General features: G+C 48.0%; 2 protein-coding genes across 2 annotated transcripts; both read right to left on the bottom strand.

Annotated features, from left to right (window-relative positions):
- Positions 1-16,427: 16,427 nt before the first annotated feature.
- On the bottom strand, positions 16,428-16,754 carry LOC144701879 (cysteine proteinase inhibitor 1-like). Its single transcript, XM_078573707.1, has one exon. The coding sequence runs from the start codon at positions 16,752-16,754 to the stop codon at positions 16,428-16,430; it is 327 nt and encodes a 108-aa protein (XP_078429833.1).
- A 7,532-nt stretch (positions 16,755-24,286) lies between these two features.
- Positions 24,287-24,613, bottom strand: LOC144701800 (cysteine proteinase inhibitor 1-like). The gene has a single exon (XM_078573603.1). It carries the CDS (start codon positions 24,611-24,613, stop codon positions 24,287-24,289), a length of 327 nt encoding a protein of 108 aa, XP_078429729.1.
- Between the last annotated feature and the right edge of the window lie 355 nt (positions 24,614-24,968).

Genomic DNA, 24,968 nt, shown 5'->3' with positions numbered 1-24,968 from the left:
GAGAGAGAGAGAGAGAGAGAGAGAGAGAGGTTTGGAGAGCATGACGGACATAAAGAGGGAGGAAGATAAAGAGCAAGAGAGAGGGTGGTTCGAGGGCAAGACGGACAGAAAGAGAGAGGAGGAGAAAGAAAGAGCGAGAGCGGGTTCGAGAGCAAGACGTACAGAAAGAGAGAGAGAGATAGAGAGGTTTGGAGAGCAAGACGGACAGAAAGAGAGAGGAAGAGAAAGAGTGAGAGAAAGCGACGAGGAGAGAGAGAGCGAGACAGACGGAAAGAGAGAGGAAGAGAAAGAGTGAGAGAGAGAGGGATAAGGAAAGAGGCGGAGACGGACGGGAAGAGAGAGAGCTTGAGAGCAAAGAAAGGGACCGAGAGAGTGTGAAATACAGAGGCGGTTCGACAGCTGAACCAATAGAATGAGAGAGAGAGAGAGAGAGAGAGAGAGAGAGAGAGAGAGAGAGAGAGAGAGAGAGAGAGCGAGAGGCGAGGAAAAGTAGCAGAGAGACAGAGAGGGGCCCCCGGAGGTAGACAAATCGAGAGACAGAGAAGAAGAGTCAGAGCCCGACGGAGAGAGGAAGAGAGGGTGCGAAAGCAAACGTTTATGTATGTTCTTACGGCATCGGCAAACGTTTCTCGCTCAGCTTAGTGGAAAGCCACACCAGTATTTTATTCGGGTGTTACAGAAAAGGGAGGAGCGACGCGAGGGAGGCGGAAACACTTGGGGCGAAGCCCTGGTTCAGGCTTACGCCACAAGGAGGATCCTTCCGAGCATCACCGACGAGTTCAATAGGCGATGTTGAAGTAGACGAGCTCCAAATGCTTTCTGGGGCTCTCTCAAGACAAGGGTCTCGACTCTGCGGTAGGCGGCGCCATCCCTCACCTGGATGAACAGCTGATAGTACTCCCCGTCGACGTATCCCCTGATCCAGCGCACGAACTCGAGCTTCTCTCCCGCTTCCTTGTTATGCGCGGCGACGGCGAAGCGCGCGACGCCCACGGCGTGGTTGTAGTCTTCTACCGTCTTTATCCGAGTCCAATCTGCGCGCGACGGAAGAGCGGCGGCCGCGAGGACCGCAAAAAGAAGAATGGCTGCCACTTGGCTCTTCATTCTCACTGCGATGTCGAAAGCTTTCTGGGAGTGGCTGTGCGTTGCGTCTACCCTTCTTTGAGCCGATGGTAGAAAGACGAGCGACCACCACGGTGTTATATAGCCACCCAGGCGGGTCACGCCCGCCCAGAGCACGTCTGATACATTGCCCGTTGTCTAGTCGTCTGCGGCCCCCCGACGACGAGAGGAGACGATAACGCGCAACCCATTCCTCCACGCCCGCAAGTATCTGCAGCACAAGGAATACGAAACACAATACAGAACCATGAGGCGATGAGGGTCGAAACCCACGGTCGGGTGCCGGATGCAGAACCATGCCGCGACCGTCGTGGACCAAATCTATCTTCGGACGGCGGGTGGGGGGAAAGTCCACCGTGGATCTTCTGACCCAACTGTCTCCCGCCTCTGTTTCCTCGGAGGCTTTTCACCGTGGGATAAAGACGTGGATGTCCGCGGTTAGGTCTCACTAATCAGACGGTATTGTGAGAAATAACGGAAACTACGCCATATTCCAAACCTTGAACGAGTCCTATAATTTAATTTAGTCCGTGATTTTAGATATAACGTGTGCTGTCTTATCTCGAATACCCCACGTAAGCCTGCAGGGCAGCATTGGAAAAAGGGACCTGACCGCTCAAGCCTTAACGACCTGACCCATCAGTTTCGAATTCACCATATAAAATTTCATTCTTCGCTTGTTTGCTCAAAGCCTATAATTCTAAGGTCTATAAGTCTATGATTCTTAAGTGAAGGTTGGACTGATCCTTCAGCATAATCCGTCACCCGAGATTTCACCATATAAAATTTCACTCCTCCCCTGTCTCGAGGGCCAATGGACTCGCCCAAAATACTACTCCTCCCGCACTCCTCCCCTGTCTCGAGAGCGAATGGAGTCGCACAAAATACTACTCCCGCACTCCTCCCCCGTTGCCTTGCTTTATTAGAGCGGAGATACGCTCTTGCTCATGATTCATTATGCGCCCCACAACTCGTGGAAAACTGGAGCTCACATCTCACCGCTTTTTGGCTCTAAACCTATGTGATCAGGGCACCCGTACAAATGAGACCCCTCGGTAGGGTGCGGCTAACACCCGCGTCCACCAAAATATTCTCTCTTTACAATACCCCTGGAGGTGGAAGTGTTCTGGACGGGGACATACCCTTTCCATAATTCCTCTATAATAAATCTCTATCCCCACAAACCCCGTGTTCGAGGATCCACATGGCTGTCCACTTCGACGGTAAATTCAAAGCCGCATGGCTCGCCGGGGATTACATTTTAATCTTCATTCCAAGGCTCCGAACGTGCTCAGGTGCTCAGGTGGGCGTGTTGACGCGAAAGCCTCTGATTCGCGATTCTAAATTAGCATAACTTAGGAGGTTTTCGCGACTGTTCGGAGCGTCCATTCACACGTAATAAATGAGGCACATTTACCTCCGTCGGGTTGCGTTAAAAACACCTACATATTTCCCTTTCAAATTCACTTTTCATGTTCCTCCCTTCATAGTAGGAGCGATACACGTTCTCTCCCTCCGGCATCCATGATTCCTCAGGTTCCCACTCGTCTTCGACCCATCTCTTTAACGTTCATCCTCTTATATCCTGCGACGGATTCATTCCGATCCGTTTTTGTCCCCGGCTCGTCCATCTCGATTTTAGTGATCCCCGAGCGGATTCTACAGGCTAATCCGTACCCTCCGAGCGGCCGATCTAGTGTTTTGTTCCCAAAACATTTTTCAAAATACAGCACCGAACCGTCTCTAATCTTGTCCTCGATTCCCAAGCTCTTGGCTCCCTCTCGACCAACACGTTCTCTGCCCCGTCGACTCTGACCTGGTCTGACACAGTTTGTTCCTTTTTCTTCTTCACACCTCCGTGGAACATCAGAAAGTGCCCTTTGGCATCGCCTCTGGTTTCTGTTCCATCCCTCGGTTGTTTATGTTTCCGATTTGAGTGTCGAGTCACCTGTCTCCGATTCGGATGTCGACGTCGAGCCGTGTCTGTCGGTTTATTTCGTTTTGCCTGCTCCCGTCCTGTCCATAAGATCTTCCAAATTTGCGTCTCCCGTCACGTATGCCCTCGATTACTGTTTGTCCGCTTCCGGATCTGTTATAGTGTCTGCCTATTTCCCGATCCGGCGGAGGCTTGTCAGCTCTTCCTTACTTTCCCTTGGCGTACATTATAAACATTCGAACCCGTATATATCTACTTTCCGGTCTTCCCCTCTCCGGCGGTACCTATCATCTCGTTGAACTATTCTGTCTGACGTTTCTAGAGTCTTTGGGCACCCGATTCCCAAGCCTCTCGTCTCTTAGGGCCCAATTGCAATCGAGGGTCCACGCCTTCTGTCTAGTAAGTCCATAATTATTGGATGTATCGCTTTTTGGTATCGAACTCCTGGGCACCATTTTGTCCTGCTGCGTTTCGCCTGCGTTCCCGATCAGAGATCTTAACTCTGATCGGCGACCATGCTTCTGGCGTAAGTCGCTATCTCGATTCTTCGATCGTGGCGCCACGCTTCTCGGGGTTCATATATTCCCGAGACAACGCGAGTCCCTCATTCCTCCGTGTCTCGAGGGCGAGAGAGTCGTATAATTCTTTTTCACTGTTCCAGAAACTATTCTTATGTAAATCAGTCGGACTCGTAATTATGATCAGATTTAGAAATGGTGACAGCGTTGAATCGGGCGACAATCGACTCGGCGGACCTGGTTCGAACAGCGCTTAAGTCAACATAGCACAAAAGGATAGAACCAGTCGATGCCGCTACCTCACTTCATTCGAGCCAAGATGTGGTCGATGCTGATTCACGATGCCGCACAACTCAATAAACCGGATCTCACATTTATCGGCTTTCTGGCTCTAACCCGTGAAAGCAGTGTGTCCCTACCAACAGAACCCTTGACGGGCGGTGTGGCTACCACCTGTGCATACCAAATTATGTCATTTGAAGTCACCCAGGCGAAAGGTCTGGGAGTGAAAGCGCGCGAGATCGAGCCGCGAATCCATTGTATAAGATGTCCTATCTTCGGAGGGAATGGAGTTAAGAAGTTAGTAAGGAGTCTAAAATTCATGGGAAGGCGACAAATATTTGCTACTTGGCCCCTTGTGGGTGAGCAGGAAGTCGTCCTTTGGACTCACATAGGAGGAGAATTTAACCGGTTGTCCGCAGCCCTAGAGCGGGGCAGTAGGGTGGGTCAAGATACTGGCTAACGTCGGCACAGCTCGAATATCCAGTACCGGTCGCGACGTGCTAGAAAGCGACAGATGACTCATCGCCGTACATGCACGCGTCCAAGCGGAGGTCACGTCCAAGCGGAGCGAACCACAGATGCCCAAGCGGAGACAGGATTTCTTGTTTGATTTCTCTCCCACCGCATGTGCCATCTTCGTTAACTGGGCGTCTCGATCTCTGCACCTTCTGCTACTTCTGGGACGGTGGCTCAACTACGTCAGGAGACAAAGGCGATGATGCCGGAAACGACCGGAAACAAAGCACAACCGTCATTACCTGGGGTGACTTTTTTACCCGCTCACAGAGTTAAGGTGGATGAAATCTTGGTTACTATATCATGCCACAGTATAAAAACTAGAATAAAACGCTCCGCTCGAATTTTTTGATTAAAAATCAAAACCGTGCTCTCGCATGGGACCCATAGTGTCGCGTCATGCTTGCGTCATCTGGCGGGATCACCCAGCATCGAGTTAGATGTAGCTTTTGCTCTTTCCAATGCGGTACCTTACTCGCCCTCTCGCCTTCTTTTTCTCTATATTTGTCGCTCCCACGGTCCCTCTCCGGTCTCTCCTTATCCCTCGCTGTTTCGCGCGCTCTCTCTCTCGCTCTGTCTTCCTCTCCCTCTCTCTGTCCCCCAATCACTCTCTCTCTATCTCTCTCGCCCCAATCACTCTCTCTCTCTGTCCCCCCCCCATCACTCTCTCTCTCTCTCTCTCGCCCCCCTCCCTCTCTCTCTCTGTCCCCCAATCACTCTCTCTCTATCTCTCTCGCCCCAATCACTCTCTCTCTCTCTGTCCCCCAATCACTCTCTCTCTATCTCTCTCGCCCCAATCACTCTCTCTCTCTCTGTCCCCCAATCACTCTCTCTCTATCTCTCTCGCCCCAACCCCCCTCTCTCTCTCTGTCCCCCCACCCCTCTCTCTCTCTCTCTCTCTTTAATCACTCTCTCTCTCTCTCTCCCCACTCACTCTCTCTCTCTCTCCCGCCCCCCAATCACTCTCTCTCTCTGTCCCCCAATCACTCTCTCTCTCTGTCCCACAACCACTCTCTCTCGCTCCCTCAATCATTCTCTCCTATGCTTCTTCTAGCCTGCGTTGTGGCTCTCAGTTTCTCTCTCGCTCTCTCTCAGTCTCCCACAATCATTATCTCCTTAGCTCCTTCTAGCCTGCGTTTTCCTTCTCTCTCTATCTCTCGGTCTGTCGTTCCCGTTTCTCTTCCTGTGTTTTGTTCTGTGTTCATCTCATGTTTCCCGTTCTTGCTCCGTCCCGTCCCGTTCTCTTCCCTCTCTCTTTATTACGCTCTATCTCTCTCAATCTTTCTGAGTGTTTTTTCCGCAATGACCGTCCCTTTGATGCAGTCCCGAACTCATCTTTTATCGCTCTCTAGGAGTCGGTGGGTCTGTGTCTGTCTCCGTGTCCCTCGCGCTCAGTCACTCTCAGTCTCTCTGGCTCTGGTTATTCTACGACTCATTCGCCATCCTTCGCTATACCCCTCCCTCTCTTAGTCTCCGCGTCTGCTTTTCTGTCACTCGGGCGTATGCTCTCAATCTCTCTCTCTCTCTCTCCGTTCTCTCGACCACTGTCGGTCTCTCTTACGCGCTTCATGCGTCTTTTTACTTCCTGTTACACTGTGTCTGTCGCCCACCGTTTCTCTCGCTTTCTCTATTACTCTCCCTAATGCGATCAATTTATCTGCGTCCCTCTCTCCCTCTGTCTTTTGCTGCCTCTCTCTCGTTTTCTCTCGCGCTCTTTCTTTCTCACCCTCGATATCTCTCCCTCACCCACGCTCACGCTCTGTCTTTCTCTCTCCTTCTCTCCCAGCCTCTTGTTTCCGCTGTTTCACTTTCTGTCGGCCTCTCTCGTACTCAGTCTCTCTATTTCTCTGGCTCTCTCCTCCATCGTCTTGTTTTCGCTGTTTCTCGTTCTGTCGGCCTCTCTCATGCTCTGTCTCTCTATTTCTCTCGCTCTCTTACGCAACCTTTTATTTTGCTTCTCTCTATCTCTCGGTGCCTCTGCGGTGTCGTTCTCTCTGCAGCGACAACCACTGGCCGCTGTGGCCGCCGCCACCGGCAGTAAGTCTGTGAGGAGAAAATTGAAAAAGGGGAGAAAGACGGAATTATCGTATGTGTGAGAAAGCGGGAAAGACAGAGGGACAAGGAGAGAGGGAGAGAGGGTTCGAATGCGCTTAAGAGCGAGAGAGACAAAAACAGAGGGAATAAGAAAAAGACAGAGAGAGATAGAGATAGCGACAGACGGAGAGAGAGAGAGAGTGAAGAGAGAGAGAGAGAGAGAGAGAGAGAGAGAGAAAGAGAGAGTTTTCGAGAGCAAGCCGGACATAGAGAAAAAGAATAAGAGAGAGGGGGAGTGAGAGAGAGAGGGAGGCTTGAGAGCAAGACGGTCAGAAAAAAAGAGGATGTGAGAGAGAGTGAGAGAGACAGAGAGAGAGAGAGTGAGAGAGAGAGAGAGAGAGTGGATGTCAGCAAGACGGTCTCACTAATCAGACGGTATTGTGAGAAATAACGGAAACTACGCCATATTCCAAACCTTGAACGAGTCCTATAATTTAATTTAGTCCGTGATTTTAGATATAACGTGTGCTGTCTTATCTCGAATACCCTACGTAAGCCTGCAGGGCAGCATTGGAAAAAGGGACTTGACCGCTCAAGCCTTAACGACCTGACCCATCAGTTTCGAATTCACCATATAAAATTTCATTCTTCGCTTGTTTGCTCAAAGCCTATAATTCTTACGTCAATAAGTCTATGATTCTTAAGTGTCGCTTTGTTTGAACTAATCCTTCAGCAGAATCCATCATCTGAGATGCCTTGCAAAATTCACACAAACTAATATGCCTCCCGCACTCTTCCCCCCGTCTCGAGAGCATATGGAGTCACACAAAATAATACTCCCGCACTCCTCCCCCCGTCTCGAGAGCATATGGAGTCACACAAAATAATACTCCCTCACTCCTCCCCGTTGCCTCGCTCTATTAGAGCCGAGATACACTCTTGCTCCGAATTCATTATGCGCCCCACTCATGGAAAACTGGATCTCACATGTCACTGCTCTTTGGCTCTAAACCTAGGTTTAGGGTTTAGGGTTCCCCTATAAGAAGTGGGATGCCCATAGTGAGAGAAAAAACGAAGAAAAAAGAGTAAAAAATGTAGTCTGTTCGGTTTTCCCCTTATTTTAGGTTTTTTTATTAGTTTTATAGTTTGAGAGACTTTATGAAAATACCCTCAAGAAGGGAAAGTTAGGGTGGGGCTAACACGTGTGTCTACCAAAATATTTTTGCTTTAAAATAACCCAGGAAGTGGTCTGTAGAGGGACATACCCTTTCGATAGTTCCTCTAAAATAAATCTCTATCCCCCGGTAACCCCGTGTTCCAGGATCCAGTTCGACAGTAAATTCAAAGGCGTATGGCTCGCTGGGGATTACACTTTATTTTTCACTCCAAGGCTCCCAACGTTCACAGTGCTCAGTTGGGCTTGTTGATGTGAAACCCTTTGATTCACTGTTCTAAATTACCATCATTAAGGAGGTTTTCGCGACTGCTCGGAGCGGCCATTCACTCGTAATAAACAAGGCACATTCACCTCCCTCGGGTTGCAGTAAAAACCCTCGTATTTCTTTTTGAAATTCATTTTCATGTTCCCTCTCTCTGTAGTGGGACCGATACATGTTCTCTCCTCGGCAGTGATTCTCAGGTCCCGCTCGTCTTCGAACCAATCTATTTAACGTTTATCCTCTTATATCCTGCTTTGGATTCATTCTGATCCGTTTTTGTCGTTGATCTCGATTTTGGTCTTCCCCGAGTGGATTATACAGCCCGATCCGTACTCTTGAGCCTTGATCTAGTGTCTTGTTCCCAAAAAAATTTAAACTACAGCATCGGACCGTCTCTTATCTTGTCCTCGTTTCCCAAGCTCTTGGCTCCTCTCTCCCCATCGACTCTGATCTGGTCTGCCACAGTTTGTCCTTTTTCTTCCTCACGCCTCCATCGTGATAACGGAGTTAAAAACTCCTTCAGCGTCAGTCAAGCGGGCGCGTGGCATCGAAGACTCAGGTATGGATGAATAGGATATAACTTAAAGATTAGAGTAGTAATAATAAAACACGTACCCTATATCCGTTATGGAATCAGCGGCTAGGATCAAATATAGGTCCACATAGAACGGTCAGGATTAAACCTAGATAGGATTAAATTTAGAATAGGAAAACAGATCCAACGGTCACTATTCGTTTTAATATAGCCGTTATGCTGTTATAACGGCTATGATTAAAACTAAGTAACTAACTATACAACGGATAGTTATATCAGTATAAATCACCCAACTTAATGTGGAGAACGGTGTGGATTAAAGAAAGATTCACGGCATAGCCGTTTCTCCTCTCGTGTTCTCTCCTCTCCCCTTCTCTCCTCTTCTCCTCTTCTCTTCTTCTTTGCTTCTCTCTTGCGCAAAGCCTTGAGTTCGAACACATCGAACATCAGAGATTGTCCTTTGGCATCGACTCTGGTTTCTGTTCCATCCCCCAGTTGTTTATGTTTTTGATTCGAGTGTTGAGTCCTATCTCTCCGATACGGATGTCGACGTCGAGCCGTGTGTCTTGGTTTATTTCATTTTGCCTTCTCCGGTCCTATTAATAATATCTTCCAAATTTGTGTCTCCCGTCATGGATGCCCTCGATTCATGTTTGTCCACTTCGGATCTGTTATTATGTCTGCCTATTTCCCGATCAGTGGCGGCTTGTCAGTTCTTCCTTAATTTTCATTGGCGTACATTATACACATCCAAAACTGGATATATCTACTTTCTGGTCTTCCTCTCTGGCGGTACCTATCATCTACGTTGAACTATTCTGTCTAATGTTTCTAGAGTCTTTGGGTATCCGATTCCCAAGCCTCCTATTTCACAGGGCCCAAAATCACAATGTAGGGTTGACGTCTTCTGCCTAGTCAGTCCATATCTATTGGATATATCATTGTGATGCTTTCCACTTTTGATATCAAAGTCCTGTACGATTTCGTACTGCTGTATCTCGCAAACACTTATCAGGGTTCATATACTTCTGAGATAACACGGGTCTCTCATTCCTCCCGTGTCTTGAGGGCGTGGAGAGTCGTATAAGTATTTTTCACTGTTCCAGAAACTATTCTTATGTAAATCAGTCGGACTCGTTATTATGATGAGATTTCGAGAAATAGTGACAGCATTGAATCGTCTGACAATCGACCTGACTGAATACTGATCTCAACTATCATTCAAACACGCTTTAGTCAACATAACACAAAAGGATAGAACCAGCTGATGTCGTTATGTTACTTCATTCGAGCCAAGATGTGGTCTCGATGGTGATTTATGATGCACCACACAAGTCATGAAAACCGGATCTCACATTTATCGGCTTTCTAGCTCCAACCCTATGCAAGCAGAGTGTCCCTACCAACAGAACCCTTCGACGGGTGGTGTGGCAACCACATGTGTGTACAAAATTATGTCATTTGAAAACACCCGTACAAAAAGTTTGGGGAGTGAGGCCAGCGCAAAATTGAGCCGCAAATCCATCGTATAAGATGACCTTCCTTGATACTACATACCATCTCTACATTCTTACTTGAATTCGCATCTTCATACTCCTCTCACCTCATTTTGTTTTGATAAATCTTTTTATTTTGTTATCTTCCCGTTGGCTTAAAGGGTATTGGGCGTTATAGTTATTAATTAGAATGCTACATAAGCCCAGGGGTTACAAACATGATTTTTCGCTGGTGAATATGCTCAAAGATACACACTTTTATGAAAAATTCCTGGAGATTATAAACAAGTGAGGGTCACCAATTTTAGGTTCCCATGAAAGCTTGGTATGGACACCAATCCTCCTATATCTTATTTTTTCCTTTCAAAATCTCACCATCTAGAGAGATTATATAATAAGGAGATCCTCAAGGATTTCAAGCAAAGAAGCATGATGAGATCGAATGTTCTAAATATCATATGCATACATCTAAAGGCCTCGCATGAACGACTTGAAGAGACTCACCTAGGAAACTATTTATAGTGAAATTTTGTTTGCACAAGGTGATAATATAATCTTATAATTTAACTTTAATCCCTTCAATTTGTTGATGGATATTATGTAGCCATCAAGCCAATCACACTACCATGTTTTGTTGAAGTTGATTTAAATAAATATTTATTCATTATTATTTCTATGTGATGTTTTGTAACGACCTAGTGAATCAAGATGAATCATAAAATAGCAATCATGATATATTTGTGTTTGATGATTTACCATACCCCAGTCATTCAGGGGTCTCACAAGGAGAAAGGATTATACATATAGGGTACCAGATGACATTAAAGTTTCTTTGTATCTTCAAGACCAATGGGAGGTTCATTTGATACTTTTTTATCTTCTAAAGCATGAGCTGTAGCTTGGCAACCAGCGAGGAAGAAATGTAACCTATCGAATGGGTTAGATTAATACTCAGTTAATTAATTTATATGTTACTATAGTTTATTAATAAGATTGACTAATAATTGTTATTGGGACATTTAAGTTATTAACTAAATTGGTACATGGGCCCAGAGGGCCAGACACATAAGACTAAAAGGGCATTGATGCATATGCTTTATTTAGGGAATGATGATTTCAGTCTCGGTATTATCGCTAAACTTAAATACAGTCTCAGTTTGGTCAGAGATCGGTTTCGGTACGGTAAAACCTATAAGTTCAGTAAAATTCATATGAAAAGAATCATATTGGAAATTTAAAAATCAAATTCAAAATTAAGGTAAAAATAGTAATTAAAAGAGTCAAATAAAAAACTTCACGGCAAAGATTCTATTTTTGTCATGGACTCACTATAGAATCAAAGGCAAATATGTAAATGCATATTTTCTATATTTAAATTTGAATTTATGTAATTACATACTTATATATTTACATAGTCATAGATTTACATATTTATATGTTTAAATGCATATGTATGTACACTATTACATATTTAGGTGTTTACATTTTCTGTGTAGTTATATATTTGAGTGTTTACTTATTCAATTAATTTGCATATTTATATTATTTGTGTATTTATGTTATTTGCATATTTTATATATATTATTTTTGTAGTTGTGTATTTTTTCTTTATGTTATTTGCATATTTTTTGTATTTTTTGTATGTGTTACTTGCAAATTCATGTTTTTTGTAAGAATTTTGTCTTCATGAGATCTAATCTTTTTTTAGCATTTCTTAAATGATGAAATCTGTAGCACAGTTTGTTTAAATTCCTCGTGATTAGTGTGGGCATCCTGGGATCAAGTCATTGGTGATTCGAATTTCATGAATATGTTTTCCCTCTTGAGTTTCAATCTGGTTTTCAGTTTGGTTTGATCATGACACCAAACCTTGTTCCAAACTTTTGGTAAACCTGTGATTCCCCAGCTTACGTTATCGGTTTGGTCTGGTTTTACCAAAATTTGGTAAAAGTGGCAAACCCTAACTTTATTTAAGTTACTTTTTGAAAAATGTTTTAATTAAAGTATAAAGAGGGGAGTGGGATCCATTTAGGTGCCCATGCCAGCAAGATCTATCCCCCCTTTTCTTATCGCTTTCTCTTGCAACCAAAAAGACGGTCTTGACGGTGAGAAGTTCAACAAGGTATTCAACTAGTGTTGGATAATTGGAAGTGGAGATCAAAGAGTCCCTTGATTGTGTGGATACTTCTAGAAGCTGAACACATGAACAGCTTCAGAACACTCTCCCAGCGAGAATGTCAATGGTGGAACAAGTTCCTCTAAAGGTGCCAAAGTTTGATTACTTTTAGAGATCTATAGAGATTAATTTTAGTTTCTGCTTCATAGTAAATTGTTTTCCAAGGCTCACTTGATGGCCATAAAACCCAAAATTTGCTTCATTTTTCTGCTTGAACTGATTTAATATTGTAAACGTATCCTACAAAACCTAACAACAAAGATGCCGATGGCATCTATACAGAACACCATCAACGACGGTCATTGACGATGATTATCAAATGCAATGATGGTCATGATGGTGCATCATAAATATTGATGATCATCTTATCACTGACCATGACAATGAAAACATCCAAATACAATGGCAGTGACAAGAATACTATGCCACAAATGAGGATACTGATCACCATCCCTAGTGACGACGATAACAACAAGAGCTGAGGAAGACACATAACGAACATGACCACAATGATTATTTGAAAATAAGGAACAAAATTTATGACCATGTCAGTGATGTCACATTGGAAAAAATGACAATGACCATCCTTATCAAATACCAATGGTGACAATGATGATCAAACTCGATGGATATATTGAATGTAAATTATTGCTTATTGAAATATCACTCTCTCTCTCTCTGTCCCCCAATCACTCTCTCTCTATCTCTCTCGCCCCAATCACTCTCTCTCTCTCTGTCCCCCAATCACTCTCTCTCTATCTCTCTCGCCCCAATCACTCTCTCTCTCTCTGTCCCCCAATCACTCTCTCTCTCTCTCTCTCGCCCCCATCCCTCTCTCTCTCTCTGTCCCCCAATCACTCTCTCTCTATCTCTCTCGCCCCAATCACTCTCTCTCTCTCTGTCCCCCAATCACTCTCTCTCTATCTCTCTCGCCCCAATCACTCTCTCTCTCTCTGTCCCCCAATCACTCTCTCTCTATCTCTCTCGCCCCAATCACTCTCTCTCTCTCTGTCCCCCAATCACTCTCTCTCTATCTCTCTCGCCCCAATCACTCTCTCTCTCTCTGTCCCCCAATCACTCTCTCTCTATCTCTCTCGCCCCAATCACTCTCTCTCTCTCTGTCCCCCAATCACTCTCTCTCTCTGTCCCACAACCACTCTCTCTCGCTCCCGCAATCATTCTCTCCTATGCTTCTTCTAGCCTGCGTTTTCGCTCTCAGTTTCTCTCTCTCTCTCTCTCAGTCTCCCACAATCATTATCTCCTTAGCTCCTTCTAGCCTGCGTTTTCCTTCTCTCTCTATCTCTCGGTCTGTCGTTCCCGTTTCTCTTCCTGTGTTTTGTTCTGTGTTCATCTCATGTTTCCCGTTCTTGCTCCGTCCCGTCCCGTTCTCTTCCCTCTCTCTTTATTACGCTCTATCTCTCTCAATCTTTCTGAGTGTTTTTTCCGCAATGACCGTCCCTTTGATGCAGTCCCGAACTCATCTTTTATCGCTCTCTAGGAGTCGGTGGGTCTGTGTCTGTCTCCGTGTCCCTCGCGCTCAGTCACTCTCAGTCTCTCTGGCTCTGGTTATTCTACGACTCATTCGCCATCCTTCGCTATACCCCTCCCTCTCTTAGTCTCCGCGTCTGCTTTTCTGTCACTCGGGCGTATGCTCTCAATCTCTCTCTCTCTCTCCGTTCTCTCTCGCCCACTGTCGGTCTCTCTTACGCGCTTCATGCGTCTTTTTACTTCCTGTTACACTGTGTCTGTCGCCCACCGTTTCTCTCCTTTCTCTATTACTCTCCTAATGCGATCAATTTATCTGCGTCCTCTCCCTCTGTCTTTGCTGCCTCTCTCTCGTTTTCTCTCGCGCGCTCTTTCTTTCTCACCCTCGATATCTCTCCCTCACCCACGCTCACGCTCTGTCTTTCTCTCTCCTTCTCTCCCAGCCTCTTGTTTCCGCTGTTTCACTTTCTGTCGGCCTCTCTCGTACTCAGTCTCTCTATTTCTCTGGCTCTCTCCTCCATCGTCTTGTTTTCGCTGTTTCTCGTTCTGTCGGCCTCTCTCATGCTCTGTCTCTCTATTTCTCTCGCTCTCTTACGCAACCTTTTATTTTGCTTCTCTCTATCTCTCGGTGCCTCTGCGGTGTCGTTCTCTCTGCAGCGACAACCACTGGCCGCTGTGGCCGCCGCCACCGGCAGTAAGTCTGTGAGGAGAAAATTGAAAAAGGGGAGAAAGACGGAATTATCGTATGTGTGAGAAAGCGGGAAAGACAGAGGGACAAGGAGAGAGGGAGAGAGGGTTCGAATGCGCTTAAGAGCGAGAGAGACAAAAACAGAGGGAATAAGAAAAAGACAGAGAGAGATAGAGATAGCGACAGACGGAGAGAGAGAGAGAGTGAAGAGAGAGAGAGAGAGAGAGAGAGAGAGAGAGAGAGAGAGAGTTCGAGAGCAAGCCGGACAGAGAGAAAAAGAATAAGAGAGAGGGGGAGTGAGAGAGAGAGGGAGGCTTGAGAGCAAGACGGTCAGAAAAAAAGAGGATGTGAGAGAGAGTGAGAGAGACAGAGAGAGAGAGAGAGAGAGAGAGAGAGAGAGAGAGAGAGAGAGAGAGAGAGAGAGAGAGAGAGAGACAGAGAGAGAGGGAGCCTCGAAAGCAAGACGGACAGCATTTGAGAGGAAGAGTAAGAGAAAGAGGGAAGGAGGTTCGAGAGCAAGACGGACAGAAAGAGAGAGGAAGTAAAAAAGAGAGAGCGAGAGACGGAGGTTCGAGAGCAAGACGGACAGAAAGAGAAAGGAAGTAAAAGAGAGAGATACGAAAGAGATTCGAGAGCAAGACGGACAGAAAGAGAAAGGAAGTAAAAGGGAAAGAGAGAGGGAGGTTCGATAGCAAGACGGACAGAAAGAGATAGGAAGAGAAAGAAAGCGAGAGAGAGCGGGTTCGAGAGAAGGACGTACAGAAAGAGAGAGAGAGGTTTTGGAGAGCACGACGGAGAGAAAGAGAGAGCAAGATGAAGAGAAAGAGAGAGGGAGGTTCGAGAGCAAGACGGACAGAAAGAGAGAAAAACAGAAAGAAAGCGAGAGAGAGCGGGTTTGAGAGAAAGACGTACAGAAAGAGAGAGAGAGGTTTGGAGGGCAAGACGGACAGAAAGAGAAAAGAAGATGAAGAGAAAGAGAGAGGGAGGTTCGAGAGCAAGACGGATAGAAAGAGAGAGGAAGAGAAAGAAAGCGACCGAGAGCGGGTTCCAGAGCACGACGTACAGAAAGAGAGAGAGCGGAAGAGAGAGAGAGAGAGAGAGAGAGAGAGGGTTGGAGAGCAAGGCGGACAGAAAGAGTGACTAAGATAAAGAGAAAGAGAGAGGGAGGTTCGAGAGCAAGACGGACCGAAAGAGAGAGAAAGAGAAAGAAAGAGAGAGAGCGGGTACGAGATGAAGACGTACAGCAAGAGAGAGAGAGAGAGAGAGTGAGGGTTGGAGAGCAAGGCGGACAGAAAGAGAGACTAAGATAAAGAGAAAGAGAGAGGGAGGTTCGAGAGCAAGACGGACCGAAAGAGAGAGGAAGAGAAAGAAAGAGAGAGAGCGGGTACGAGATGAAGACGTACAGCAAGAGAGAGAGAGAGAGAGAGAGAGAGAGAGAGAGGTTTGGAGAGCATGACGGACATAAAGAGGGAGGAAGATAAAGAGCAAGAGAGAGGGTGGTTCGAGGGCAAGACGGACAGAAAGAGAGTGGAGGAGAAAGAAAGAGCGAGAGCGGGTTCGAGAGCAAGACGTACAGAAAGAGAGAGAGAGATAGAGAGGTTTGGAGAGCAAGACGGACAGAAAGAGAGAGGAAGAGAAAGAGTGAGAGAGAAAGCGACGAGGAGAGAGAGAGAGCGAGACGAACGGAAAGAGAGAGGAAGAGAAAGAGTGAGAGAGAGAGGGATAAGGAAAGAGAGCGGGAGACGGACGGGAAGAGAGAGAGCTTGAGAGCAAAGAAAGGGACCGAGAGAGTGTGAAATACAGAGGCGGTTCGACAGCTGAACCAATAGAATGAGAGAGAGAGAGAGAGAGAGAGAGAGAGAGAGAGAGAGAGAGAGAGAGAGCGAGAGAGCGAGAGAGCGAGGAAAAGTAGCAGAGAGACAGAGAGGGGCCTCGGGAGGTAGACAAATCGAGAGACAGAGAAGAAGAGTCAGAGCCCGACGGAGAGAGGAAGAGAGGGTGCGAAAGCAAACGTTTATGTATGTTCTTACGGCATCGGCAAACGTTTCTCGCTCAGCTTAGTGGAAAGCCACACCAGTATTTTATTCGGGTGTTACAGAAAAGGGAGGAGCGACGCGAGGGAGGCGGAAACACTTGGGGCGAAGCCCTGGTTCAGGCTTACGCCACAAGGAGGATCCCCTTCCGAGCATCACCGACGAGTTCAATAGGCGATGTTGAAGTAGACGAGCTCCAAATGCTTTCTGGGGGCTCTCTCCAAGACAAGGGTCTCGACTCTGCGGTAGGCGGCGCCATCCCTCACCTGGATGAACAGCTGATAGTACTCCCCGTCGACGTATCCCCTGATCCAGCGCACGAACTCGAGCTTCTCTCCCGCTTCCTTGTTATGCGCGGCGACGGCGAAGCGCGCGACGCCCACGGCGTGGTTGTAGTCTTCTACCGTCTTTATCCGAGTCCAATCTGCGCGCGACGGAAGAGCGGCGGCCGCGAGGACCGCAAAAAGAAGAATGGCTGCCACTTGGCTCTTCATTCTCACTGCGATGTCGAAAGCTTTCTGGGAGTGGCTGTGCGTTGCGTCTACCCTTCTTTCAGCCGATGAGTAGAAAGACGAGCGACCACCACGGTGTTATATAGCCACCCAGGCGGGTCACGCCCGCCCAGAGCACGTCTGATACATTGCCCGTTGTCTAGTCGTCTGCGGCCCCCCGACGACGAGAGGAGACGATAACGCGCAACCCATTCCTCCACGCCCGCAAGTATCTGCAGCACAAGGAATACGAAACACAATACAGAACCATGAGGCGATGAGGGTCGAAACCCACGGTCGGGTGCCGGATGCAGAACCATGCCGCGACCGTCGTGGACCAAATCTATCTTCGGACGGCGGGTGGGGGGAAAGTCCACCGTGGATCTTCTGACCCAACTGTCTCCCGCCTCTGTTTCCTCGGAGGCTTTTCACCGTGGGATAAAGACGTGGATGTCCGCGGTTAGGTCTCACTAATCAGACGGTATTGTGAGAAATAACGGAAACTACGCCATATTCCAAACCTTGAACGAGTCCTATAATTTAATTTAGTCCGTGATTTTAGATATAACGTGTGCTGTCTTATCTCGAATACCCCACGTAAGCCTGCAGGGCAGCATTGGAAAAAGGGACCTGACCGCTCAAGCCTTAACGACCTGACCCATCAGTTTCGAATTCACCATATAAAATTTCATTCTTCGCTTGTTTGCTCAAAGCCTATAATTCTAAGGTCTATAAGTCTATGATTCTTAAGTGAAGGTTGGACTGATCCTTCAGCATAATCCGTCACCCGAGATTTCACCATATAAAATTTCACTCCTCCCCTGTCTCGAGGGCCAATGGACTCGCCCAAAATACTACTCCTCCCGCACTCCTCCCCTGTCTCGAGAGCGAATGGAGTCGCACAAAATACTACTCCCGCACTCCTCCCCCGTTGCCTTGCTTTATTAGAGCGGAGATACGCTCTTGCTCATGATTCATTATGCGCCCCACAACTCGTGGAAAACTGGAGCTCACATCTCACCGCTTTTTGGCTCTAAACCTATGTGATCAGGGCACCCGTACAAATGAGACCCCTCGGTAGGGTGCGGCTAACACCCGCGTCCACCAAAATATTCTCTCTTTACAATACCCCTGGAGGTGGAAGTGTTCTGGACGGGGACATACCCTTTCCATAATTCCTCTATAATAAATCTCTATCCCCACAAACCCCGTGTTCGAGGATCCACATGGCTGTCCACTTCGACGGTAAATTCAAAGCCGCATGGCTCGCCGGGGATTACATTTTAATCTTCATTCCAAGGCTCCGAACGTGCTCAGGTGCTCAGGTGGGCGTGTTGACGCGAAAGCCTCTGATTCGCGATTCTAAATTAGCATAACTTAGGAGGTTTTCGCGACTGTTCGGAGCGTCCATTCACACGTAATAAATGAGGCACATTTACCTCCGTCGGGTTGCGTTAAAAACACCTACATATTTCCCTTTCGAAATTCACTTTTCATGTTCCCGTCCTTCGTAGTAGTAACGATACACGTTCTCTCCCTCCGGCATCCATGATTCCTCAGGTTCCCACTCGTCTTCGACCCATCTCTTTAACGTTCATCCTCTTATATCCTGCGACGGATTCATTCCGATCCGTTTTTGTCCCCGGCTCGTCCATCTCGATTTTAGTGATCCCCGAGCGGATTCTACAGGCTAATCCGTACCCTCCGAGCGGCGATCTAGTGTTTTGTTCCCAAAACATTTTTCAAAATACAGCACCGAACCGTCTCTAATCTTGTCCTCGATTCCCAAGCTCTTGGCTCCCTCTCGACCAACACGTTCTCTGCCCCGTCGACTCTGACCTGGTCTGACACAGTTTGTTCCTTTTTCTTCTTCACACCTCCGTGGAACATCAGAAAGTGCCCTTTGGCATCGCCTCTGGTTTCTGTTCCATCCCTCGGTTGTTTATGTTTCCGATTTGAGTGTCGAGTCACCTGTCTCCGATTCGGATGTCGACGTCGAGCCGTGTCTGTCGGTTTATTTCGTTTTGCCTGCTCCCGTCCTGTCCATAAGATCTTCCAAATTTGCGTCTCCCGTCACGTATGCCCTCGATTACTGTTTGTCCGCTTCGGATCTGTTATAGTGTCTGCCTATTTCCCGATCCGGCGGAGGCTTGTCAGCTCTTCCTTACTTTCCCTTGGCGTACATTATAAACATTCGAACCCGTATATATCTACTTTCCGGTCTTCCCTCTCTCGGCGGTACCTATCATCTACGTTGAACTATTCTGTCTGACGTTTCTAGAGTCTTTGGGCACCCGATTCCCAAGCCTCTCGTCTCTTAGGGCCACAATTGCAATCGAGGGTCCACGCCTTCTGTCTAGTAAGTCCATAATTATTGGATGTATCGCTTTTGGTATCGAACTCCTGGGCACCATTTTGTCCTGCTGCGTTTCGCCTGCGTTCCGATCAGAGATCTTAACTCTGATCGGCGACCATACTTCTGAGCGTAAGTGCGCTATCTCGATTCTTCGATACGTGGCGCCACGCTTCTCAGGGTTCATATATTCCGAGACAACGAGTCCCTCATTCCTCCGTGTCTCGAGGCGAGGAGAGTCGTATAATTCTTTTCACTGTTCCAGAAACTATTCTTATGTAAATCAGTCGGACTCGTAATTATGATCAGATTTGAGAAATGGTGACAGCGTTGAATCGGGCGACAATCGACTCGGCGGACCCTGGTTCGAACAGCGCTTAAGTCAACATAGCACAAAAGGATAGAACCAGTCGATGCCGCTACCTCACTTCATTCGAGCCAAGATGTGGTCTCGATGCTGATTCACGATCGCCGCACAACTCAATAAAACCGGATCTCACATTTATCGGCTTTCTAGCTCTAACCCGTGAAAGCAGTGTGTCCCTACCAACAGAACCCTTGACGGCGGTGTGGCTACCACCTGTGCATACCAAATTATGTCATTTGAAGTCACCCAGACGAAAGGTCTGGGAGTGAAAGCGGCGAGATCGAGCCGCGAATCCATTGTATAAGATGTCCTATCTTCGGAGGAATGGAGTTAAGAAGTTAGTAAGGAGTCTAAAATTCATGGGGAAGACGACAAATATTTGCTACTTGGCCCCTTGTGGGTGAGCAGGAAGTCGTCCTTTGGACTCACATAGGAGAGGAGAATTTAACCGGTTGTCCCGCAGCCCTAGAGCGGGGCAGTAGGGTAGGTCAAGATACTGGCTAACGTCGGCACAGCTCGAATATCCAGTACCGGTCGCGACGTACTAGAAAACGACAGATGACTCATCGCCGTACATGCACGTCCAAACGGAGGTCACGTCAAGCGGGCGAACCACAGATGCCCAAACGGGAGACAGGATTTCTTGTTTGATTTCTCTCCCACCGCATGTGCCATCTTCGTTAACTGGGCGTCTACGATCTCTGCACCTTCTGCTACTTCTGGGACGGTGGCTCAACTACGTCAGGAGACAAAGGACGATGATGCCGCCGGAAACGACCGGAAACAAAGCACAACCGTCATTACCTGGGGTGACTTTTTTACCCGCTCACAGAGTTAAGGTGGATGAAATCTTGGTTACTATATCATGCCACAGTATAAAAACTAGAATAAAACGCTCCGCTCGAATTTTTTGATTAAAAATCAAAACCGTGCTCTCGCATGGGACCCATAGTGTCGCGTCATGCTTGCGTCATCTGGCGGGATCACCCAGCATCGAGTTAGATGTAGCTTTTGCTCTTTCCAATGCGGTACCTTACTCGCCCTCTCGCCTTCTTTTTCTCTATATTTGTCGCTCCCACGGTCCCTCTCCGGTCTCTCCTTATCCCTCGCTGTTTCGCGCGCTCTCTCTCTCGCTCTGTCTCCCCCTCTCTCTCTCTGTCTCTCCCCAATCACTCTCTCTCTATCTCTCTCGCCCCAATCACTCTCTCTCTCTCTGTCCCCCAATCACTCTCTCTCTATCTCTCTCGCCCCAATCACTCTCTCTCTCTCTGTCCCCCAATCACTCTCTCTCTATCTCTCTCGCCCCAATCACTCTCTCTCTCTCTGTCCCCCAATCACTCTCTCTCTATCTCTCTCGCCCCAATCACTCTCTCTCTCTCTCCCCCAATCACTCTCTCTCTCTCTCTCTCGCCCCAATCACTCTCTCTCTCTCTGTCCCCCAATCACTCTCTCTCTATCTCTCTCGCCCCAATCACTCTCTCTCTCTCTGTCCCCCAATCACTCTCTCTCTATCTCTCTCGCCCCAATCACTCTCTCTCTCTCTGTCCCCCAATCACTCTCTCTCTCTGTCCCACAACCACTCTCTCTCGCTCCCGCAATCATTCTCTCCTATGCTTCTTCTAGCCTGCGTTTTCGCTCTCAGTTTCTCTCTCTCTCTCTCTCAGTCTCCCACAATCATTATCTCCTTAGCTCCTTCTAGCCTGCGTTTTCCTTCTCTCTCTATCTCTCGGTCTGTCGTTCCCGTTTCTCTTCCTGTGTTTTGTTCTGTGTTCATCTCATGTTTCCCGTTCTTGCTCCGTCCCGTCCCGTTCTCTTCCCTCTCTCTTTATTACGCTCTATCTCTCTCAATCTTTCTGAGTGTTTTTTCCGCAATGACCGTCCCTTTGATGCAGTCCCGAACTCATCTTTTATCGCTCTCTAGGAGTCGGTGGGTCTGTGTCTGTCTCCGTGTCCCTCGCGCTCAGTCACTCTCAGTCTCTCTGGCTCTGGTTATTCTACGACTCATTCGCCATCCTTCGCTATACCCCTCCCTCTCTTAGTCTCCGCGTCTGCTTTTCTGTCACTCGGGCGTATGCTCTCAATCTCTCTCTCTCTCTCCGTTCTCTCTCGCCCACTGTCGGTCTCTCTTACGCGCTTCATGCGTCTTTTTACTTCCTGTTACACTGTGTCTGTCGCCCACCGTTTCTCTCGCTTTCTCTATTACTCTCCCTAATGCGATCAATTTATCTGCGTCCCTCTCTCCCTCTGTCTTTTGCTGCCTCTCTCTCGTTTTCTCTCTCGCGCGCTCTTTCTTTCTCACCCTCGATATCTCTCCCTCACCCACGCTCACGCTCTGTCTTTCTCTCTCCTTCTCTCCCAGCCTCTTGTTTCCGCTGTTTCACTTTCTGTCGGCCTCTCTCGTACTCAGTCTCTCTATTTCTCTGGCTCTCTCCTCCATCGTCTTGTTTTCGCTGTTTCTCGTTCTGTCGGCCTCTCTCATGCTCTGTCTCTCTATTTCTCTCGCTCTCTTACGCAACCTTTTATTTTGCTTCTCTCTATCTCTCGGTGCCTCTGCGGTGTCGTTCTCTCTGCAGCGACAACCACTGGCCGCTGTGGCCGCCGCCACCGGCAGTAAGTCTGTGAGGAGAAAATTGAAAAAGGGGAGAAAGACGGAATTATCGTATGTGTGAGAAAGCGGGAAAGACAGAGGGACAAGGAGAGAGGGAGAGAGGGTTCGAATGCGCTTAAGAGCGAGAGAGACAAAAACAGAGGGAATAAGAAAAAGACAGAGAGAGATAGAGATAGCGACAGACGGAGAGAGAGAGAGAGAGAGAGAGAGAGAGAGAGAGAGAGAGAGAGAGAGAGAGAAAGAGAGAGTTTTCGAGAGCAAGCCGGACATAGAGAAAAAGAATAAGAGAGAGGGGGAGTGAGAGAGAGAGGGAGGCTTGAGAGCAAGACGGTCAGAAAAAAAGAGGATGTGAGAGAGAGTGAGAGAGACAGAGAGAGAGAGAGAGAGAGAGAGAGAGAGAGAGAGAGAGTGACAGAGAGAGAGTGAGTGAGAGAGAGAGAGAGAGAGACAGAGAGAGAGGGAGCCTCGAAAGCAAGACGGACAGCATTTGAGAGGAAGAGTAAGAGAAAGAGGGAAGGAGGTTCGAGAGCAAGACGGACAGAAAGAGAGAGGAAGTAAAAAAGAGAGAGCGAGAGACGGAGGTTCGAGAGCAAGACGGACAGAAAGAGAAAGGAAGTAAAAGAGAGAGATACGAAAGAGATTCGAGAGCAAGACGGACAGAAAGAGAAAGGAAGTAAAAGGGAAAGAGAGAGGGAGGTTCGATAGCAAGACGGACAGAAAGAGATAGGAAGAGAAAGAAAGCGAGAGAGAGCGGGTTCGAGAGAAGGACGTACAGAAAGAGAGAGAGAGGTTTTGGAGAGCACGACGGAGAGAAAGAGAGAGCAAGATGAAGAGAAAGAGAGAGGGAGGTTCGAGAGCAAGACGGACAGAAAGAGAGAAAAACAGAAAGAAAGCGAGAGAGAGCGGGTTTGAGAGAAAGACGTACAGAAAGAGAGAGAGAGGTTTGGAGGGCAAGACGGACAGAAAGAGAAAAGAAGATGAAGAGAAAGAGAGAGGGAGGTTCGAGAGCAAGACGGATAGAAAGAGAGAGGAAGAGAAAGAAAGCGACCGAGAGCGGGTTCCAGAGCACGACGTACAGAAAGAGAGAGAGCGGAAGAGAGAGAGAGAGAGAGAGAGAGAGAGGGTTGGAGAGCAAGGCGGACAGAAAGAGTGACTAAGATAAAGAGAAAGAGAGAGGGAGGTTCGAGAGCAAGACGGACCGAAAGAGAGAGAAAGAGAAAGAAAGAGAGAGAGCGGGTACGAGATGAAGACGTACAGCAAGAGAGAGAGAGAGAGAGAGAGTGAGGGTTGGAGAGCAAGGCGGACAGAAAGAGAGACTAAGATAAAGAGAAAGAGAGAGGGAGGTTCGAGAGCAAGACGGACCGAAAGAGAGAGGAAGAGAAAGAAAGAGAGAGAGCGGGTACGAGATGAAGACGTACAGCAAGAGAGAGAGAGAGAGAGAGAGAGAGAGAGAGGTTTGGAGAGCATGACGGACATAAAGAGGGAGGAAGATAAAGAGCAAGAGAGAGGGTGGTTCGAGGGCAAGACGGACAGAAAGAGAGTGGAGGAGAAAGAAAGAGCGAGAGCGGGTTCGAGAGCAAGACGTACAGAAAGAGAGAGAGAGATAGAGAGGTTTGGAGAGCAAGACGGACAGAAAGAGAGAGGAAGAGAAAGAGTGAGAGAGAAAGCGACGAGGAGAGAGAGAGAGCGAGACGAACGGAAAGAGAGAGGAAGAGAAAGAGTGAGAGAGAGGGATAAGGAAAGAGAGCGGGAGACGGACGGGAAGAGAGAGAGCTTGAGAGCAAAGAAAGGGACCGAGAGAGTGTGAAATACAGAGGCGGTTCGACAGCTGAACCAATAGAATGAGAGAGAGAGAGAGAGAGAGAGAGAGAGAGAATGAGAGAGAGAGAGCGAGAGAGCGAGAGAGCGAGGAAAAGTAGCAGAGAGACAGAGAGGGGCCTCGGGAGGTAGACAAATCGAGAGACAGAGAAGAAGAGTCAGAGCCCGACGGAGAGAGGAAGAGAGGGTGCGAAAGCAAACGTTTATGTATGTTCTTACGGCATCGGCAAACGTTTCTCGCTCAGCTTAGTGGAAAGCCACACCAGTATTTTATTCGGGTGTTACAGAAAAGGGAGGAGCGACGCGAGGGAGGCGGAAACACTTGGGGCGAAGCCCTGGTTCAGGCTTACGCCACAAGGAGGATCCCCTTCCGAGCATCACCGACGAGTTCAATAGGCGATGTTGAAGTAGACGAGCTCCAAATGCTTTCTGGGGGCTCTCTCCAAGACAAGGGTCTCGACTCTGCGGTAGGCGGCGCCATCCCTCACCTGGATGAACAGCTGATAGTACTCCCCGTCGACGTATCCCCTGATCCAGCGCACGAACTCGAGCTTCTCTCCCGCTTCCTTGTTATGCGCGGCGACGGCGAAGCGCGCGACGCCCACGGCGTGGTTGTAGTCTTCTACCGTCTTTATCCGAGTCCAATCTGCGCGCGACGGAAGAGCGGCGGCCGCGAGGACCGCAAAAAGAAGAATGGCTGCCACTTGGCTCTTCATTCTCACTGCGATGTCGAAAGCTTTCTGGGAGTGGCTGTGCGTTGCGTCTACCCTTCTTTCAGCCGATGAGTAGAAAGACGAGCGACCACCACGGTGTTATATAGCCACCCAGGCGGGTCACGCCCGCCCAGAGCACGTCTGATACATTGCCCGTTGTCTAGTCGTCTGCGGCCCCCCGACGACGAGAGGAGACGATAACGCGCAACCCATTCCTCCACGCCCGCAAGTATCTGCAGCACAAGGAATACGAAACACAATACAGAACCATGAGGCGATGAGGGTCGAAACCCACGGTCGGGTGCCGGATGCAGAACCATGCCGCGACCGTCGTGGACCAAATCTATCTTCGGACGGC

Source organism: Wolffia australiana, chromosome 1 (genome assembly GCF_029677425.1).
Source record: "Wolffia australiana isolate 7733 chromosome 1, ASM2967742v1".
NCBI lineage: Eukaryota > Viridiplantae > Streptophyta > Magnoliopsida > Alismatales > Araceae > Wolffia > Wolffia australiana.
The sequence above is the reverse complement of the archived record's forward strand: the minus strand, read 5'-3'. Positions and strand labels throughout refer to the sequence as shown.